The sequence below is a fragment of the Pyrus communis genome, chromosome 10, assembly GCF_041283825.1.
Source record: "Pyrus communis isolate YQ-2024b chromosome 10, ASM4128382v1, whole genome shotgun sequence".
NCBI classification, from domain to species: Eukaryota; Viridiplantae; Streptophyta; class Magnoliopsida; order Rosales; family Rosaceae; genus Pyrus; species Pyrus communis.
This window is the reverse complement of record NC_142574.1, coordinates 2409510-2429954: the sequence shown is the minus strand read 5'-3', so window position 1 is coordinate 2429954 and position 20445 is coordinate 2409510. Positions and strand designations below refer to the sequence as shown.

General features: G+C 35.4%; 1 protein-coding gene, 1 long non-coding RNA gene and 2 pseudogenes across 3 annotated transcripts; 1 reads left to right on the top strand and 3 right to left on the bottom strand.

Moving 5' to 3' along the window:
• Positions 1–621: 621 nt before the first annotated feature.
• Positions 622–1617, bottom strand: LOC148693356 (uncharacterized; annotated as a pseudogene).
• Positions 1618–4005: 2388 nt separating this feature from the next.
• On the bottom strand, positions 4006–5678 carry LOC148693355 (uncharacterized; annotated as a pseudogene).
• A 2280-nt stretch (positions 5679–7958) lies between these two features.
• LOC137728738 (Peroxidase superfamily protein) lies at positions 7959–13733 on the bottom strand. 2 transcript variants are annotated; one of them, XM_088677898.1, is made up of 3 exons: positions 13462–13733; positions 12859–13053; positions 7959–8743 (listed from the first exon to the last, which is right to left on the bottom strand). In XM_088677898.1, exons 1-3 carry the CDS (start codon positions 13696–13698, stop codon positions 8123–8125), a joined length of 1053 nt encoding a protein of 350 aa, XP_088534024.1. In that variant the 5' UTR covers positions 13699–13733; the 3' UTR covers positions 7959–8122. The 2 variants fall into 2 exon arrangements, with proteins under 2 accessions (XP_088534024.1, XP_068323592.2); XM_068467491.2 differs by lacking the exon at positions 7959–8743 and adding an exon at positions 10184–10973 and having other exon boundaries at positions 13462–13732.
• Positions 13734–13870: 137 nt separating this feature from the next.
• Positions 13871–14617, top strand: LOC148693354 (uncharacterized). Its single transcript, XR_015952327.1, has 2 exons — positions 13871–14114; positions 14179–14617. It is a non-coding gene; the product is annotated as an uncharacterized LOC148693354 (long non-coding RNA).
• Positions 14618–20445: the final 5828 nt, after the last annotated feature.

Here is a 20445-nt window from a genome sequence, read left to right as displayed (position 1 = left end):
GGATATTATTGATATCGATAAAAATTGAATAAAAACCACGGAAATTGTAAGAAAAACTTGGAAATTTTTATTGAAACTTTGCAGGATGTTTATTTAGTCAATTATCTATTAGTTTATCACAAAAAATTGGAAGAAAATGCATTGCATGATGGATTCAACTGATTTTAAGTTAATTATATAGCGAGCTGGCAAACATTGTGAGTGTAGAAAATATGTAGTAATTAATGAAAGAAGTTTAAACACACCATAATCATTTGTATATAATGAATTAGTACAATATTTTACACTTTATACATTGCATGGTAAGATACATGAGTGACTTAGTGCCGCATATAGTTCCTATGAGGTTCAAAATTTTCACTATCTTCATCATCTCTATGTGTAGAGCAAGTGTATTGTGAAGAGTAGTCATCAAATGATAAATCCCCAAAATAGTTTTGCATGTAATTGTTAACATGCCACTTATATGGATCCGAGATTGGATGACGTTGTCCATAAGCAAAATCATTCCATCCCAACAGGAATGGGATATGAAGGGTGGGGAAATGGTTGGTTATGAGTATAAGCATAGTTACTACTTCCCACTCCAACAGAGTCCGAAGTTATAGATAACGAGTCATCTTCTTGACTTGACAAAGTCCTCTTGCCTCTTTCTCTACGAGTATAGTCCTTCCCTATGGCACCAATTCCTGGTCTTGCCCGCCTACTGCCATGGTCATCATCCTGTGTTGCACGTGTGAAGTTTGCCTCACCAGTGAAGGGGCTCATAAATCCGGGAGGTGGTTCAACATAGTTTCCATATCCACCACTACCTTCAACTCCACTATATCCTTCATCATTCCCACCTCCGGTGGTAGGTAAGTCTCCTGATCTTGCACTAGAGCTATCATTAGTATCAGCAGGATCTTGTGGTTGTGTAGGATTGGAAGAAGGTGGAATTCCAGTGTTTCTTGGTCTTGGGCGCAAAAGTTCTTCCAAAGATTCAGCGCTGCTAGATTCCACCTCCTCCTCTAATACTTTTTCTACATTTATCCCTTCATTACGTGCTTCTTCAGCAACTCTTAGAGCTAGGTTGCCTTCGTCATCATCTAAATGAAAAGGTCTAATCCATTGATAAAGTTGGTTACCCTCTGTATCATCATCTTCAGCAACAATATCAAACACATCTAGTGGGTCACCACGGTCGACATGATCTATTTCTGCTTCCTTATCTCGGATTTGAAGCTTCATGTTGTAGTAGCAATAAACTAATTTTTCCAACCTACTATAAGCCAACCTATTTCTTTGCTTTGTGTGTATGAGTGCAAATGTACTCCAATTTCTTTCACAAACAGATGAGGAAGCTATTTGTGATAATACTTTGATTGCTAACTTTCTCACAGTTGGTGCATCAGTCCCATATTGTGACAGCCCGTCCCGGACTTTTCGAACCGTATGGATGAAATGACGATTTTGCCCCTATCATGTTTGTTTCGTTGTGTGGTTGTTTTTGGATTTTGTTTGGCTGGTTTTGGACCACACACACTCTCTCACACCCCCCCCCTCACCCTTTTCCCTGTCCCTTTCCCTCTCTCTCTTATTTCTATTCCCATATGTACGGACACACCCAAAAACCATTAAAACCTTCACAGATCGAGGAAACAAATTACATATTCGTGCTCGTGAGGTCCGTAGGAGTTCAACCATACCCATTTCAGGTAAGGATACCTTCGTTTTCACGTCGAACTCGGGATACCCCGATTTGGTCACTGTTCATGCACACGTTAATTCTTGTGTTTTTTGGAATTTCAAGCTTGTAGGAAGCTTGGTGAGGTCCTTTGGAGGCTCGGGGTGGTTCGTTTGAAGGTTTTGGACGTCGGGATTGTGAGTTACAAGCTTGGCCGGAGTTGGTGGTGTTTTCCCGGCGAGATTCCATGGGTTTTAGTGCTTGAAAGTGGTATGGATTTGTTCCTCTTATTGTAAGCTTCATTTTGGTACCAATTTTGTGAAATTTGGTTGAAAAACAAAGAAGATACAAGGTTTTAAAGTTTTCCCGATTTTCTGGCGTCGGTGACGGCGCCGGAGTTTGGCCGGAAAAGATGACAGAATATTCCGTCTGTTTGGACGGAATATTCCTAACGGCGTTAACGGCATCAGTTAGATTTAACGGAATATTCCTGACGGCGTTAACTGACGCCGTCAGTGTGCCAGGCACGTGCATGCGGGAGGGCGGCGCGTGTGGCAGTGCCTTGGCCGGCGCGTGGGGGCGCGTGCGGTGTCGGAAAATTTTTCTAAAAATATGGGGATGTTCCTAAGGTTGAGTAGATCATGTTGGTGTATTGATACACCCCATTTGAGCATTGTATGAGAAGTTATTTCGTGATATTGGTTATGTGTTTTAAAATTAACGTTTTTATAGTTGTTTCGCATATAGGTGAGATCTATCCCGAAGACGAGCGCGGTCACTCGAGGCAAGGGGGTTACGACCCTTCTACATACCAGTGAGTGGGCTTTTGGTTTTTTGTATATACCTATATACTTACGTTTTTCCCAGAAAGTGAATGGAAACGTTTATACATTTATATGCCATGCATTATGTTTGCCGTTTGTTTATATATTATTAGTAGCATATATATGTTTGTATGTTGGTGATGCGAGCGCACAGGTAAGTGCCAATTGAGTATGATTTATGCTTATGTTCAGTAGTGATTTGAGATGCATAGAGAGCTCATAACCTGCACCCCCGGTGTTAGTGCTCCCGCCTAGAGTTGGGCACAGTCCTTCACGTGATGTTCACCACCTGCACCACACGCTCATCTTGGATCCAATTTAGGTGCACAGTCCTGTCGTACAGACCACTTTAGGTGGTTTCGACTCGTAGGTGACTCGCGATTATTCGCCCAGCCTTCACGTGATCGTAGCACTTGAGCGTACTTATTATACACCCAGTCATGTCATACGGACCACTTTAGGTGGTTCCGACTCGTGTGCAGGTACAGTTAGTGAGATGGAGATTTGAGCTCTAGATTCAGCCGTACAGGTCACGTTATGTGACTCCAGCTGACAAATTACATGGCATTGATTTGACATTTCCTGAGCACTTGCATTCTATTTAGAGACCTTTGACATGGCATATTTCCGAGCATGATTTATATATATGTATATATCCTATTTTTCTGAGAAGTATACAAGTTTTACGGCGAGGGGTTAGAACTTTGTTTATGAAATGGTTTTTGAAAAACTTTGTTTTTGCCCACTCACACTTTCTGTTTTGTGCCCCTCCAGGTTCTAGTTGGCTAGCACTTTTGGTGCCTCCCCAGAGGATTTTCCCGGCATATCTGACAGATTATCACCAATGTAGGACCACCTTTGGGTGTGTTTTTGTATCGTTGTTTCTCCCGGACTACATTAGGTCTTCGTGCTCTGAACTTTGTTTTCACACTTACGCTTGCACATGTATGTTCTTACGTTGTGTATAGCTGGTTTTTATTTATTCATACTTTTATTATTATTTTATTAGCTTCCGCACTGTGCACATGGTTACGTCACTTCCACGTGACGGCCAGCATGCCCTGATCTCGGTCGGGGTGTGTCACATACATGATCTACCATTCAACTATAATGAAAAACAATGTTGATAAGCCTAATAACTCCAACAAATTCTATTATAAACTGATAGTGAAATATGTTTACACTCACTAAGAGATGAGACATTTTTGTTCGAGCAGCAACTGATGTTGGTTCTCCAAAAGTTCTTCTTGCATATTTAAACCAAGTTAGCTGAATTCAATAAATCGTGTTAGTTTAATCCAACAATGTAATTATTATAATTTAAGTAATTGTGTACCTCATTTCCAAATTGGCCAACTACTGGTGATGCAGGGTCTAATTTAAAGTATACATTATGTACAGCACGTATAAGGGTACCATCATCTCCAACACCGGGTCTGTATTGGTATCGAGGATTCAAATAATATGATAATCAAAGAAACACATACTCTAATAAGAGAAATAATACTTATGCAACTAAAGAAATGAATTGCAAATTATGACATAATTTATACCTGCTGCATGCAAATCGTGGTATAATGTTTTATACCGTCGGTCATCAATTATCTTTATGACCCACCTTGCACCATGTTTTCTTTCCCAGTCCTCCTTCACTACACGCATCAACTCATATATTGCCCCCATAGTAGGATACATTTATGTGTCAACGATCTGTAAAACTTTGTAAAGAGGTTCAAACACTTGGCACACATGTTCTGATTGAGTCCAAAAAGCATGATCAAGCACTATACTTTCCACCATACGACCTGCATTTGAGCGGTTGAAATTGTGGTTGGCCCAATCGTCACTAGTGAATAGTTGTTTCAACCCTGCTTTCTTCTTAAGTAGGCTGTCTAATGCAATATAGTTGGTGGCGAATCGAGTGGTAGCTGGAAGAATAATTTCTCCTTTGCAAAATTCACGCATCTTTGCCAACAACCAACTGTGATTGTAAATATAATTTGTGATCGTTCTAGCTCTTTTTATGACATTAGCAATATTCTCTCTCTTCCCCATTGCCTCAAACATGGGATCAATACAATGTGCTGCACATGATGTCCAAAACACATTATGATGCTTCATTAACTTTTTTCTAGCTTTGACAAATGCAGAACCGTTGTCGGTCGCGACTTAGACAACATTATGCTCTCCCACCTCCATGATTACATCCCTCAATAATTTGTAAATATACTTGTAGTTCTTTATATGGTATGAAGCATCAACGGACTTCAAAAAAATTGTCTTTCCCTTGGAGTATACCATGAAGTTTATGATAGACAATCTGGTCGGGCCAGTCCATCTGTCACACATGATTGTGCAACCATTAGTTTCCCACTTTGACCTTAACTTGTTAACATACTCGCCAATGTCTTTATACTCCATTTTCCAAATATTTGTTTCTTACCTCATAGGGAATGGGAGGTTGTACTCTAACACCAGCTTGTTGACATCCCAATACCATATTTTTTTAAATGATGTGATGATGCCTTCTCAGCAAGGACATTTTCATAGATAAAGAACTTGCTAATTAGACGCCCCATTCCCTCATTCACATTACCTCCAGTGAAATAACTCCAAACACTCTTTTGACGTGCTTTGGATGACTTATATAAACTTGGGGCTATTGGTGGTGTTGGTTGTGATTCTCTAAAACTTGCTCCCCGTCTCATTTGTGCACCATCACTTGTCCCGGAACCTTGTGCTCTATTAGGAATTTTATGAAGGTGTTCTCTTTCCCATGCTGACTGTTTGGAGGCACGTAATGCTTGTTTGAAATTGTGTGGTTATTCAGGTCCTATGTCATCATCACATTCATCCTCATCGTCATCATCATCATTGTCAACCGCTTGGCCAATGACTTCTCCTCGTAGCCCAGCTCGAATATTTTCCATTCCATGTGTTTTCTTTTCCTTCTGGTGTTTTTTATTTTTTAATAATGTGGTGATGAATGCCTTTACTTCTAGGGGGACATTATCACATCGTTGGACATTATTTCCTGGATCTAATCCACTAAGATGGTACTTAAGTCTTGTCACTCCGCCACTCTTCATTACCCGACCACAATATTTGCAAATTGTGCCATGTTTGTTTCTGTGTATTGGGTCTCCGTGTTCCCAAGCTGGATCACATTTAGTAACTCAACTAGACATCTTAAACGTACCTATATTTATTTTTCATGGAAATTAGGCAATTATTTTTTGGCCAAAAAATATAGTTGTGACGGTTATATAAGAGAACCTAAATAATAAAGTTATTCTACAGAAGAATTAAATAGGAAGTAAAGAAAATGATTGTAAGAATTTAAGTAATTATAAAAATAATATGGAATAATAAAACCTAATATTAATGAATAATAATCCAATTTGATAATAAAATAATAAATAACATTAAACATATTAAAATTACCCTAGGGAATAATTATACAACATTACTTAATTACTTCAAAAAATTAACATGCAAGTATTATTTGGTTCTTAGATCACATGCACGGGTCCACACAAATTTTTTTGTTGTTATATAAATTACAATAATATAAATATAAGTTTGTAAACTTACCTTAAATATGGAACCCTTTGTGTAAAGGCCAAATAGAATTTGCGTGGACTAACAATAAAATAATAATTACACAAATGTAACAAAATGTGATGAAAACATATAAAGTCTTTAATAATGAATTAAGAGACAATAAACACACATGTAAGTGACCAAATAAAAAATAGAAAAATTAAAAACCACATGCCATTGACTAAGTAATTAATTGACACAATTTAAAATATAATACCACCAAAAATTTGGAATAGATAATAACAAACATGCAAATTAAATAACATTAATGAATGAGAATAACTTACTATAGTTCAATTTTTTTTTTTTAACTTGGGGGGGAATTAAGGTTGATAGATGTTGAGAATAACATGAGCATTATGTTTTGTTTTGGAGAGATGTTGAGAATAAGGGACGGCAAGGGACCATTTGATTTTATTTGTATATATAGAAATAGAACTACCTAACCATATATATAGAAATATGACTACAACTAATTAGTTAGGTGAGTGAACGTGGTGACTGGTGAGTAGTTGAAAAGTAGATACTTGAAAAGAAATTGTCAAAGATTCATTGTCATGTGCAAATATGTTCCTTGCAAAAAGAATTGAAAACAAAACCATATATATAAGTATTTTAGCATATTTTCACAAAAACATAAGTGAAATGGTGGTCAAAGTGTTGAAGGAGTAAAATGGGAAGGGTTCGAATCCCCTTGGTGTTCTTTAAATATAGAAATTTATCCTAAATAATAAAATGAGCTTTGCAGACATCTTAACAACCATATAAATATTACAGGCTGAATATATGATCACAAACACATCTATAGCGAGTTGGATAAGGCCTAGTTGACAAAGAGAGGGGTTCGAATCCCTCTATACTCAAGTTAAGATTTTTTAGCATTTTCAAGTATTTTTGGGTTTCATATCGCGATATATTGCCCAAATATATGCATTAAATTGCTGAAAATATCATCCTCTAAAAAAAAGAATATATCGCTGATAATATCGATATATTGACGATAATTAAGTGAATAAGTATGAAAATAATATCGCCGATAATATCGATATTTAAATCACTGGTTTTAGTAAATATAATTTGTATGGACTGGACTAACTCACCAGCATAATAGGCAGCCCATGAATCATGTGCTATGGGCGTATAAATAGTTGGTATCAAATAATTCAAATTTGCTTGTTTGCAACTACTCCTTAACTTGGCTACGTCTTTGAAATTTCAACTCGTCTTTCTCACTTCTCACGTATGAATTTCTTTCAGTAACTTCAAAAGTGGAAACCAAATATGTTTTGATGAAGTTAAAGTATTGTTCACTATGTTAGACCTAAATGATTATAACTAATAGAGCAGGCGTAACGTACCTGGAGTGGTCATTCTCGAGAACTTTGGTTGCTTAAACGACAAGAAAGCTTCTACACACGCCCTTGTGCACTCGACTCAGAGATGAGTTTTAAGATTTTGTTGCGTATGCTGTATGTGCAGGGATCCCTTGGACTTATAGTGGCTCGAGTCATCACAGAATTTCATCCATAAAAGAACACTACAACCCAACTGACAGCCAATTGCTTGATCCTCAGGCCAACATAGAGTTCTGGACTCTTTGAACCCCTTCAGCCTCTGAATATACAATTCGACACTGCTCATGAGACTACCAGTGTTAGTCTAATCCGATCCCTAAATACTAATTAAGTCTTGTAGTCCCGCAATGACTATGAGACCAAACCTTAGATGGAAACATGTATCGAGATAAACTCTTAACAGAGTATTCTAAAAGTGTTCGATCCTTAGCATCTCAGGTCAAACGAATGCCTTTAGTTTCCCTTGATTCGAACCAAGACTTCCCTAAGTACTTCATAAGAAAAATAAACTTGAATAATTTTTTGATTTTTCAATAACTTCAAACTCAATTCGTGCATAAAGAGCTCGTTCTTACACACATTTTAACACAAAACACACTAAAACGTTAGATGGAGGTTTCTGGAACATAATTAAACTGTCATCACAAATATAAACAAGTTAACAGATATATTGCTTAAAACTCAGACAAGCTCTCCGCATCATCTTCCACCACAGAGGCCAAGTAGTTAGCATTATCCAAATTCCTGACCGAGCAATCTGCACGAATTTCACCCTTGGAGCCAGTCAACACGCTAAGTTGCCCCATCTTGATCATGGACTTGACAAACTGCTCAAAGAACAACGTCTGGTTACCGGCAAAGCTTTTCACAATTTCCTTAGTCCTCTTATCGGTGTACAAATCTTGGTCCGACGTGAATAAACCTTGGCGGTTCATGAGATCAACATAGTACTTGTTGTCGAATATGTCAGGGGTACGGATATCTAGCGGGACGGTAGCGTTAGTATTGTTTGCAGGGCAAACTGTTTTGAGGTCATTTGCAAAAGTTTTGTCCATGGTAGCGTCTTGCGTCGGGTAGAGCCTGCCGGTGAAGGAGGAACAATGGCTGAGGCCAATGGTGTGACCTCCAGACAGGGCTACAACATCAGTGGCATCTAAGTTTTTCTTGGCAAGATCTGTTAGAAGCTTGGTTGTGTTACTGGTTGGTGGAGGAAGGTTTGCTAGGGTTGCATTTTGTGTGGCAAAGTTTAGTCCATCCTTTCTTCCCAAGGGCACATGATAGTCCGGGCCACCTGACTGCATCAACAATATTCAAAACAAACACTTATATAACAAAAAGTTACGAGTGACGTTTCAGTACTCTGGAGTATTAAATTCTTGTCCTTTAAAGCCCTTAGATAATTCAATCTATTGTCCCATTTTCTTTGACATCGATTGGATTGGATCGAAATGCTCCAAGTGGCGGAATATTAGAGATTTAATTAGTGCTAAAATTACGTGTACACGCCAAAGAGAAAGCCTTGGTCATTGTTTAAGATTTAACAATTTCTACTTGTTCCTAATCGTGGGCATCTTCAGTGGTTCGTACATTAATATGAAAAAGTAACACCATTCCAACTACTACATTAATTAAAGCTACGAACTACTTGTTAAGTAAAACAATAACATGTGCTAGAGGAAAATATAAAAACGAAAAATATGCAATAGATTATCATATGCGCCTTGATTCTCTTATATTTCTATATTGTTGTGATATAATTTAAGGTTCTACCAACTCCACAAACGGGAACACTTTTTAATTTAAATTATAACACATGGATTAGGGATATGGAAATGAATTAACTAGTTCATTTAGATGTCCCACGAGATGAGATTCATGAAGGTAAATCGTTTAAAATGTTTATATCAAAGCATAAGATAAGTAACACTTGGAAGAAATCTACTAGGCAATGATATCACATTTATCATCTAGAGTTCAACAAGCGTATAAACTATTGTGGTATCACAAACCAATATGTCACACTAGTGTACATGACTGTGATTAAGTTTTTCTGCATGGGATGTATAAATGTCCAGAAAATTGCTAACATGCAGATATTGATTATCATTTATCCACTTACATCCAACAATATTGAACCGTGTGGAGTAATAGTTCCCTGGATCTATGGTAAGGTACTTTAAATATTGAATACAGTTGGTTGTTCGATAAGGACAACAGGGAAGGTATCCGCTTCTGCGACGTCAAAAACATCTGCACCACACAAATTCTTGCTTGTGTTTCCCGGAAACATGCTTGTACCCTCATTTATAATAATAGGCTATTATCTCTGCCGTACGAACTTTATTATCGAATATTTTACATTTTTATGACTATCTAAAAATCCTATCAGTAAAATATTATTTAATTTAAAGATCGATTAATCATTCATATGCATCAATTAGTAGACGGATTTTGTAACAACTAATATCCTTATGATGAGTTATCTATTTGTTTCATGCACATAAATAACTAATTTTTATAAATATAATTTTTTAATAATGATAGGGAGAATGAATGATTTCATTTATATTGTTCATACGATTAAAAGATGCTAATCATAGAGGAGAAACAAATACGAGATAAACTCTTAACAGAGTATTCTAAGAGTGTTCGATCCTTAGCATCTCAGGTCAAACGAATGCCTTTAGTTTCGCTTGATTCGAATCAAGACTTCCCTAAGTACTTCATAAGAAAAATAAACTTGAATAATTTTTTGATTTTTCAGTAACTTCAAACTCAATTCGTGCATAAAGAGCTCGTTATTACACACATTTTAACACAAAACACACTAAAACGTTAGATGGAGGTTTCTGGAACATAATTAAACTGTCATCACAAATATAAACAAGTTAACAGATATCTTGCTTAAAACTCAGACAAGCTCTCCTCGTCATCTTCCACCACAGAGGCCAAGTAGTTAGCATTATCCGAATTCCTGACCGAGCAATCTGCACGAATTTCACCCTTGGAGCCAGTCAACACGCTAAGTTGCCCCATCTTGATCATGGACTTGACAAACTGCTCAAAGAACAACGTCTGGTTAACGGCAAAGCTTTTCACAATTTCCTTAGTCCTCTTATCGGTGTACAAATCTTGGTCCGACGTGAATAAACCTTGGCGGTTCATAAGATCAACATAGTACTTGTTGTCGAATATGTCAGGGGTACGAATATCGAGCGGGACGGTAGCGTTAGTATTGTTTGCAGGGCAAACTGTTTTGAGGTCATTTGCAAAAGTTTTGTCCATGGTAGCGTCTTGCGTCGGGTAGAGCCTGCCGGTGAAGGAGGAACAATGGCTGAGGCCAATGGTGTGACCTCCAGACAGGGCTACAACATCAGTGGCATCTAAGTTTTTCTTGGCAAGATCTGTTAGAAGCTTGGTTGTGTTACTGGTTGGTGGGGGAAGGTTTGCTTGGGTTGCATTTTGTGTGGCAAAGTTTAGTCCATCCTTTCTTCCCAAGGGCACATCATAGTCCGGGCCACCTGACTGCAACAACAATATTCAAAACAAACAAACACTTATTCATATAACAAAAAGTTACATTTAGTACTCTAGAGTATTAAATTCTTGTCATTTAAAGCCCTTAGATAATTCAATCGATTGTCCTATTTTATTTAACATCAATTGGATTGGATCGAAATGCTCTAAGTGGCGGAATATTAGAGATTTAATTAGTACTACAATTATAAGTGTACGCGCCAAAGATAAAAGTCTTGGCCATTGTTTACGATTTAACAATTTCCATTTGTTCCCAATCGTGGGCATCTTCAGTGGCTCGTACATTACTATGAAAAAGTAACACCATTCCAACAACTACATTAATTAACTAAAGCTACTAAGATTTGTTAGTTACTTGTTAGGTGAAACAATTAAAAAACAGATAGTCATGTGCTAGAGGAAAATATAAAAATGAAAAATATGCAATATATTGTCATATGACTAGGGATATGGAAATGAATTAACTAGTTCATTTAGATGTCACATGAGATGAGATCGATGAAGTTAAATCACTTAAAATGTTTACATCAAAGCATAAGATAAGTAACACTCGAAGGAGTCTAACTAGGCAATGATATCACATTTATCATCTAGAGGTAAACAAGCGTATAAACTATTGTGGTATTACAAATCAATAACGTCATATTATTAGTTTAAAATGTTACAGTAACGTACATAATTATGTCTATGATTAAATCCTTCTTTCTCTTATGAAAAATAATTTATATGAAACAAATTTACCACCAACGTCAAATTCCGTTTCATAAAACAATGACATACAAATTTGATCAAGACACCCGTGATGGAATCCGTTGTATCTAAGTTTTTAGACCTCTTATGGGATGGGATGTATAAAAGTCCAGAAAATTGCTACCATGCAGATATTGATTATCATTTATCCACTTACATCCAACTATATTGAACCATGTGGAGTAATAGTTCCCTGGGATCTATGGTGCTAAGATATTTTAAAATAGAAGTGTGATATCCGCACATCATTTTTTATTTCTCACATATTTTTTTAATTTTCAACCGTCGAATCGGATAAATTAAAGAAGATCAAATAACAGAAATTCATAAAAAATGTGTAAGAAGTAAAATGAGATGTGTAAATAGTAAATCTTTTAAAAATATTGAATGCAGTTGCTTGTTCCATAAGGACAACAGGGAAGGCATCCGCTTCTGCGATGTCAAAAACATCTGCACCACACAAATTCATGCTTGTTTCCCGGATACACACTTGTACCCTCATTTATAATGAAATTATCATTGCCGTACGAGATTCATAATTGAATATTTCATATTTTTTATGATCATATAAAGAGCATACCAGAAAATGTTATTCAATTTAAAAATCGGTTAATCATTCATATGCATTAACAATCAGACGAATTACATTTATATGATGAATTATTTATTTGTTTGATCCATATAAATGACTAATTCTTATAAATATAATTTTTTATTGATGATAAAAAGAATGAAGGATTTTATGTATGTTGTTCGTACGATTAAAAACATTAATCATAAATATAATACAAGCATTATCCTTTCTCATATCAATAGGTATGGTTGGAACGCCTTTAATTTAAAAATGAAAAGGAAAATCCAAAAGCACTCTTTTAATTTAAAGAAGAAAAAACAAAAGAGTGAAAAGTCATCAACGAAATTTGCTCTGTAAAAGCAAGTATTCCAGTGGAACGAAATTTCCACATCCATCACTATAGTCAAAGTTGTTGAATCATATTTTAGTTTAGTCAAAAGCTTTGAAAAATAGGGTTTATTGCCGTGCAATTTCAGCTTTAGCAAAAGATAATTAAAGCCGTGGTGAAAATTAACTAATATTTAGGCAATCAATAAATATAAAAATTACCAGGAAAACAGAATCCCTAGCAGCGAGGGCGAGGATATCAGAACAGGAGACGACCCTTCCACACTTGTTGTGAACGCGGTCGCGGAGGTCATTGATGATCTCAAAGGCCTTCGCCCTCAAGCTCAGGTTGGGAGGTGCATCCTGCTCACTTGGTCCGCTGGCTGATCCCTCAAGCAACACAGATCCATCACAACCCTGCATTAATCATTTTCTCAATTTAATTAGTCGATCTTATATTTTCTGTGACCGCTTCTAAAATGGTTATAAGTATTTTCTAACTATCAAAAGCGCTTCCAACTACCTTTACAAGAGAGAACATTTACGAATCATAAAAAGTGTTTTTGGACAAACGCATATGCTCTTCAGAAAGCACCTATGAATATTTTCGATTTTTTAAAAATAATTTAAATTACTCCCATTAAGCTTACCAAATGACATTGTACTATATAATAATTTAATTATCTCTAAAAGTAGAATATCATAGTATAAAAAAACTTGGATAAACTTTAAGGAATAAAACCTTAGTGATCGCTAAAGACAATAAAACAGCTGACACGAAGCAATCGAGAAACTAAAAACTGTATAATCTTTGCTAAATGTTACCTGAACAAAACAATCGTGGAAATGGAGACGCAGCAAGCCCGCAGCTTGGCCAACGTCCGCTTTGAAGACTTTCTTAAGCTGCTTTCGGACTATGTCGTCAACCTTAGGGCAGCTAGAGTCATAGAAGTTCCATGAAAGTCCTTGAACTACGGGGGCAGAGGACTGTGCCTCCGAGACACAAAAGAAGGAAGAAAGGAAAAGAGAAGAAACCAAAAGGAGAGAGGTCGATGAAGCCATGGTTTTGTGTTTCTGTGTGTTTTGAGGGACAGAGACCCTTCTCTTTATAGGCATATTCCAGGGCGTGGGGCTGCTGTCCCCGATTACGTGTCTCATTTCTAGTTTCGTGACACATGTCCTTTGCTTAAGTTCAAACTTCACACCGTTACTTTGCATAAAATTTAATTAAAATTAAAAAAAAAAACTGGAAAAAAAAAACGAAACGACAGTTACGCCTACCAGCAGCCTCCCCCAATCTTTTTGCAAATCTCCCTGCAATCCTTCAAAGAAACCCTTAACCCTCATCATCCTGCATCCATTAAATTGCAGGGTCTCAAACTTCCCTTCAATTTCAAAATTGGAACCTCTCCCGCAAGTCAAAAGTTGCAAGCTTCATCCCTCCTTCCTTCTCTGATCCAACCGCGAGGCAAAATCAGGTGAGTATTCTCTTTCTCTCTCTCCATTGGTATTCTTTGATTATTTCCTATACCCACTTCACAGGTATTGACGAGATCAATCGATCACCGGGAATTTGAAGAGAGAGGAAAGGAAATAAATCTTAGCCAATTGTGAGGAGCAGCGATGACGGCAATGGGGTGGTGTCACTGGTGTGGTTGCAGTGGTTGGCGGCGATTGGGTTGTCTGGTTGTGGTGGTCGGCGGCGATGGGTTGTGTAGTTGCAGTCGGTGGTTATCCAGTCATGGTTTTTATTTTTTAGTTTTTTAATTAATTTATGAAAAGTTAACAGCGTTAAGTCTGGTGTTAAGTTACTAGACAAGTGTCAAATAATTAAGAAAGAGACACAAATAAGTCATCGAATTGGGAAGAGCAGACCCTGGCCCATATTCCATGGTTTAAGCTTTTTGAATTTGAATCGGAAATTACTCATTACTTTCACGAGATTTTTTATAGAGATATGATATCCACACGTTTTATTTTACTTTTAATATATTTTTTTAATTTTAAATTGTTAAATCGAATGAATTAAAAAAAATTAATAGACAAAAATTATCAAAAAAATATATGAGAAATAATATGAAATATGGATATCACATCCTTCTTTTATGTATGGATAAGATAAACAAATATATTATGATCACGAAGTAGATCAGTTTATCATAACATGTAATATATTAAAAAAAATTATAATTACTACTTTGCCTCGAAGAATTAAAAAAAAAAAGACTTTTGATAAATAGCCACGTGGTAACCACATCTCGAGACTCCAACCTTTCATATTATTGCACCTTGTGCTGCAGCCGCTGCACACTGTTGTGGAAAAGTCATTGGATATCTTATCCCCCAGAACAAACGGAAGTATAAGATAAAGAAGGTGGGTGAAAAATCCAATCTTTTTGCCAAGCGTAATCAAACTTGGCACCTAAGAATATAAGCTTGTAATGATTCTTTGATTCCATGTGTCGATAGTCAAATGAGTGAATTTGTCAAAAGTAGCAATTTCACCTAGGTGATTAGGTCCCCTACATGGTGAGAACTATTTGCTTAACTTTTGCTAATTAATAAGCTAATTAATTCTTTAACTCATCTAACACACATAAGAGAAATGTTAAGGAACTGTCTCAAAAGGAAGATTATTTATGAACTTTCTGTTATTTCATGTTTTTTTCCACAATGAGTTTATGAAGAATCTCACTTTTGAGAAAATCTTCTTAACATTTTTCCACTCCGCGTATAATGTAAGTTTTTGTGTTAATCACATTATCCTCAAATTTGAACGTAATTATTGTTCCTACAAAAATTCTCAAAGATTACTATAAATACCCAAATGAGGATCCTCGTCGGATCCTTTAATCACATCTGTTTATCGTACATTGTGCAGCCAGTTTTCATTAGTTACTGTTTATATTCAATTTTAAATAAAAAATTACAATGATTTCTGACCGCACGATATACAACGAACGGATGTGATCGAAAGATTTCTGGAATCCTCACAAAGAGGATCCGGCAAGAATCCTCTATCAAATTCCCAAGTTTGGGGTTTCGCCACACACATATTTCTATCTTGTCGATCACTTTACATCACACACTCTTCTTAGAACTGTACGTGGTTTGAATTTCCTATCGGGACACATGTAGGCAATACTTTCGGATTCAATCACACCCTCAAACAACTCCCAGTTCACCAACTCTCAGGCATTGATGGAAGCAAGCCTAGCCCTGAAGGTGTGCGAGGTGTGCAACCGCGTGGGTCCCCTGATAATTTTTTTTTTTAGGGCTTCTGAACTTTAAAAAACTCGAACATAATAAGCAAAGTAGTTTTAGTAGAGTTGTCAAGCACTGCTTTCTCATTTAATTGTGCACTGGTTCGACTCCGTACCTACTTTTTTTTTTTTCTTTTGGATAAATGTTAAGAGAAATCTCTCAAAGTGAGATTCTCTATAAATTATCTGTCATATCATGTTTTCGCACAATGTTTATAATATTGGTACGGAAATAAACGTTAAATTATAAAGTGTAGAAAATCCCTGGAGAAAAAAAAATTCATTGTGCCCTGAACACAGATGGTATATCAGGTGTCATTGTACAAGTGGATAGAGATTTTAATTTTTAAGTTTGTTAATTTTTTTTAACACAATTATCCTACCACATTGTATAGTAACACATGGGACACTACCCTGTATTCCGACACAATAAAAAATCTCTCAATAAAAAGTGGGGAGTGCTATTCACACATTCCCTTTTACTTCCAACACACTCTTGTTAATTTTTGTCCATTGATCTTCTTCAGTTCTTTCGATCTGACGACCGGAAATTGAAAGAGATGTATGAGGGGTAAAAGTTGATGTGTGGATAGCACCACCCTCAAAATTTCACTTTTTCAAAAATCACCTTAGCATTCCTATTTTTTTTTTTTTCAGCTGTACTACTGCTATTAGGGTTTCTTTCGTAATGGGTATGTGCAGACAGAGTACTCATTTTGGCCCTTTTGAGCTAGACTATTTTTACTTCTTTATTATATCTGTAGTTTAATTTATTTCATTATAAAAAAATAACGTTTGCTAATAAATCTATAATTAAGAATATTATAATAAATTAAAATAGTTAAAAGTGTAAGAATATAATCTCTAAAAGCCATCCCTTACATGACATCATTCCATCGACTTCATGTAATGATTAAAATCGTTCATTCTTTTTGGTAATTGTTTAATGATCATCCAATTTTCGTTCAATTTAGAGATCATTTAGTCATTTATAAATAAAAAAATTAACAGTTCATCATCAGGATGCTAATATTATCATAAACAGTGATTTGTTTGTACAAAAAGATTGTCTCTGGTTTATATTCGGTAGTTGGGAAAGTAAAGGGAAACAAAAAGTTTCATTTTTCTTACAAGAAAATTGGATTTCACATGAATTAATGAAATTCTCCACCACCACCACTCCCTCTCACACCTCAAATACCATGGAAAAAAAAAAATTTGAGAGTACAAAATATAATTAATAGTAAGCTTGTGTATAATATTGTAATGTTTTAAACTTAAGATATAATTAACCGTAAATTTTTCATTTGAAAAATGCTAAATAGACTTGCACTAAGTTTTTTTATTTTCTTTAATTTTTATAAATCATATGCGTCACCTAAGTTGAACTTGCATAAAGGGCAACAAGAAGTTATGAATATGTGTGAAAACTTGTAAAGATATTGGAATTAAAATTAAGGAAAACGATGCGAACCATTCAAAGTAGCTATCGTGAATTTAAAACACTAGGCATTGGTGATGTTAGGCATTTTAATTGTCAACGTGTTGGCTCGATCTATACTCAATCCACTAGTAAACTGAATTGTAGCACATCATGATCCAATTGGCGCAATTTTGCTTGCTTTTTGTGATGCCGTGTTTGAGGAGTCGTTTTTACCATTTTTAATGTAGGGTCATTTTTTAAAAAAAAATTATTTATTTATTTATATATATATAGGGGTTTTTTAACTTTAATCCTTCAAGAAGATTGAAATTTAAAATAAACATGGTGTTAGATTACATATTGATTATAATCTCTTGATGTGTCCTTAATTCAAAATAATTAATGTACATTTTATTTAATGTCTCCCATTAAATATTTTAGTTTATTAACATACAAATTTTAATTTATTTTTGACCAAAAAAGAGTTGTTTAATTTATTAATCTCTACTAATTAATAAAACACTCATTGTTAACCAAAATCCTATGAAATTACCAGTTTAACCCTCTAATTAAAACATAACATGAATAAGAAATATGGGGTAGAAATGTAATTTCACACAACCAAATTTTACCTTTTTTTTCAAAACATCACCTACATGTAGTCCTAACATATCTCTAATTAAAAATATATAAATAAATAAACCTTCCCACTCCCACATTTTGTATCAATCTCTTCCTCTCTTCTTTTCTTCTTCTATTTCAAAAACAAAAATAAAACATTTTCTCACACTTTGTGTGTACCCATATGCTAATTTTATTTAACATTCTTCAAACTTGAAAGACTCAATTAATGTACCTAAATGTTAGTACCGAAATGTATTATATTGAACTAATGTATTTAAATGTTAGTATCGAAATGTATGTAATGAAATATATGCACCGAAATTTATTATATTAAATTAATGTATCTAAATGTGTGTACCGAAATATATGCACTAAAATGTATTATATTGAATTAATGTACCTAATATTTGTACCGAAATGTGTGTATGTGACGCCCCATCCCGAAATATTTAATTTCGGGAAATAATTCCAATGATAGGCCCAATTTAATACTCTTATTTATTTTACTACCAACCTCCATGATTCCTTAATTAAATTTCTTAATTCCACACAAAATCTATAACCATGATTCACTTTTCAGCACATACTATTATATTTTCGATTTATTACTAATTCCTTCTCTTAGAGCAAAATTCTAACTAAAGATTTATTTTAAATTAATTAACCTCATTTATTTTATGGCTGCATCTCACTTCTCGTTAGACGGACTACGTACCCTAAATAGGGATCAAGCCATTCGTAGTTCACCAGTTCAAATTCAATCAAATTCTGAAATTCATACAAGTGACTAACAATCACCAACTAGCTTCAAACAAGTGAATCACACCAAGTGCTTATCAAATTTGGTTTCAGAATATCAAAATTAGACTAAAAAGATGGCATTGGCTCATTGGCCAAGCGTCGCCGCAGGTGGCGGTCAGCCGCCTCGGCTCGCCGGAAAATTTCATTATTTCTAAAAGCTCTCAAATTTTACAAAAATGTAGAGCAAGTTAAGAGGAACAACTTTTTTACCTGTGTCAAAGTCTAATTCGGCCAGTAAAAGCCCCCATTTCACTCAAACCCATCGGAAAACCTAGAATTTTGGTGGTTCAATCCGTCGCCACCTGTGTTCTGCCGCCCTAACCAAGGCTTGGGACATGTACCTGGGTTCACTAGGAGTGCATTGATAGTGGTGGTGGTCGGAGTTACCTTCAAATTTGGTGTATCACCACCACAAACCCGTCGCACCCACCGTGAAGGATTTCTTATTTTCAAAGCTAATTTCACTCGATTTTTGGGTTGTAATAGGTAGAGGGAGGGTTGTGGAGTATTTCTTAGGAGGTGTCACAGCTTAGTTCGCCGGAATTTGGGTAGAGGAAGCCTCGAAAATCAACATTTCCATCGGGTCGGGTCACCAAAAGAGGAACGGGTCGAGGGGGACCCGGGGTTCCCTCCTCATCTCTTCTCTCATTTTCCTCCTTTCCCCCTCCCCGGATTGGTCCGAGTCTCTCCCTTTTCTCTCATTCCCTTTCCATCACAACCACACACATGGCACTCCTTTTGCTCCAGATTTTCTGGAGCCTTCCAACTTAATGTCAAAATGACTATTTTGCCCTTAACCTCTATCGTTAATAATTTCTTCATTATAACTTCGTTTCAAGAACTATTTTCGCCTACGCGCTCGTAGGATCATCCTCTATCCAAATATGATAAAATATATAAGGATAAAATACGTCCTCGTATAATTACATTAAGCTAGCTAGGAGCATTTTCGTCTTTTCTACTTAACGATAAATTTCACAACATAATTTATAATAATTTCCCGAAACAAAACTTTAAAATTTCTCAATTCAATTTTTCATACCCATAAATCGATTTATTTTTTATTTTTCTCCACATATTCATATATTTAAATTTTCAAGGTTTAACAGTGTACATAAATGTATGTACCGAAATGTATTATAATGAATTTAATGTATCTAAATGAAGAAGGCAACGTACATTGAAATATATTGTATAACAAAAATTTATTTATCTAAATGTTTACAAAAAAATATATTACAATAAATGAAATGAAAATGAAAACTATAATGAAACCAAAAATCTCATTCTACACTTCTCACAAGTGTATTTTTCTTTCCTAATATAAAAAGTTTGGAGTGTAGAATGAGATTTTTAGAGTGCTAATAACAATTCCCAAAATCAATACATTAAGAATTTGGAAGAAAAAGAGAAATAATTAATAAATCAAAATATAATTAATAAATGAGGTTATTAATGTATCAATGGACTAAAATTAGATTTTGATATTACTTGTGGTTTTAATCTAAAAGTCATCTTTGCCAATGATTAAAATGAAGTTTTCTATTTTATTTTTCAAGAACGTAGAGTCTTTTTTTTTTTAAACAAAATATATTATCTACGCTAATGAGAGATGGTGCGTTTTGACACACCCCAACCAAAATCAAGGCGTGCTGGCCGTCACACCTTGATTTTGGTCGGGGTGTGTCAGTTTGGTAT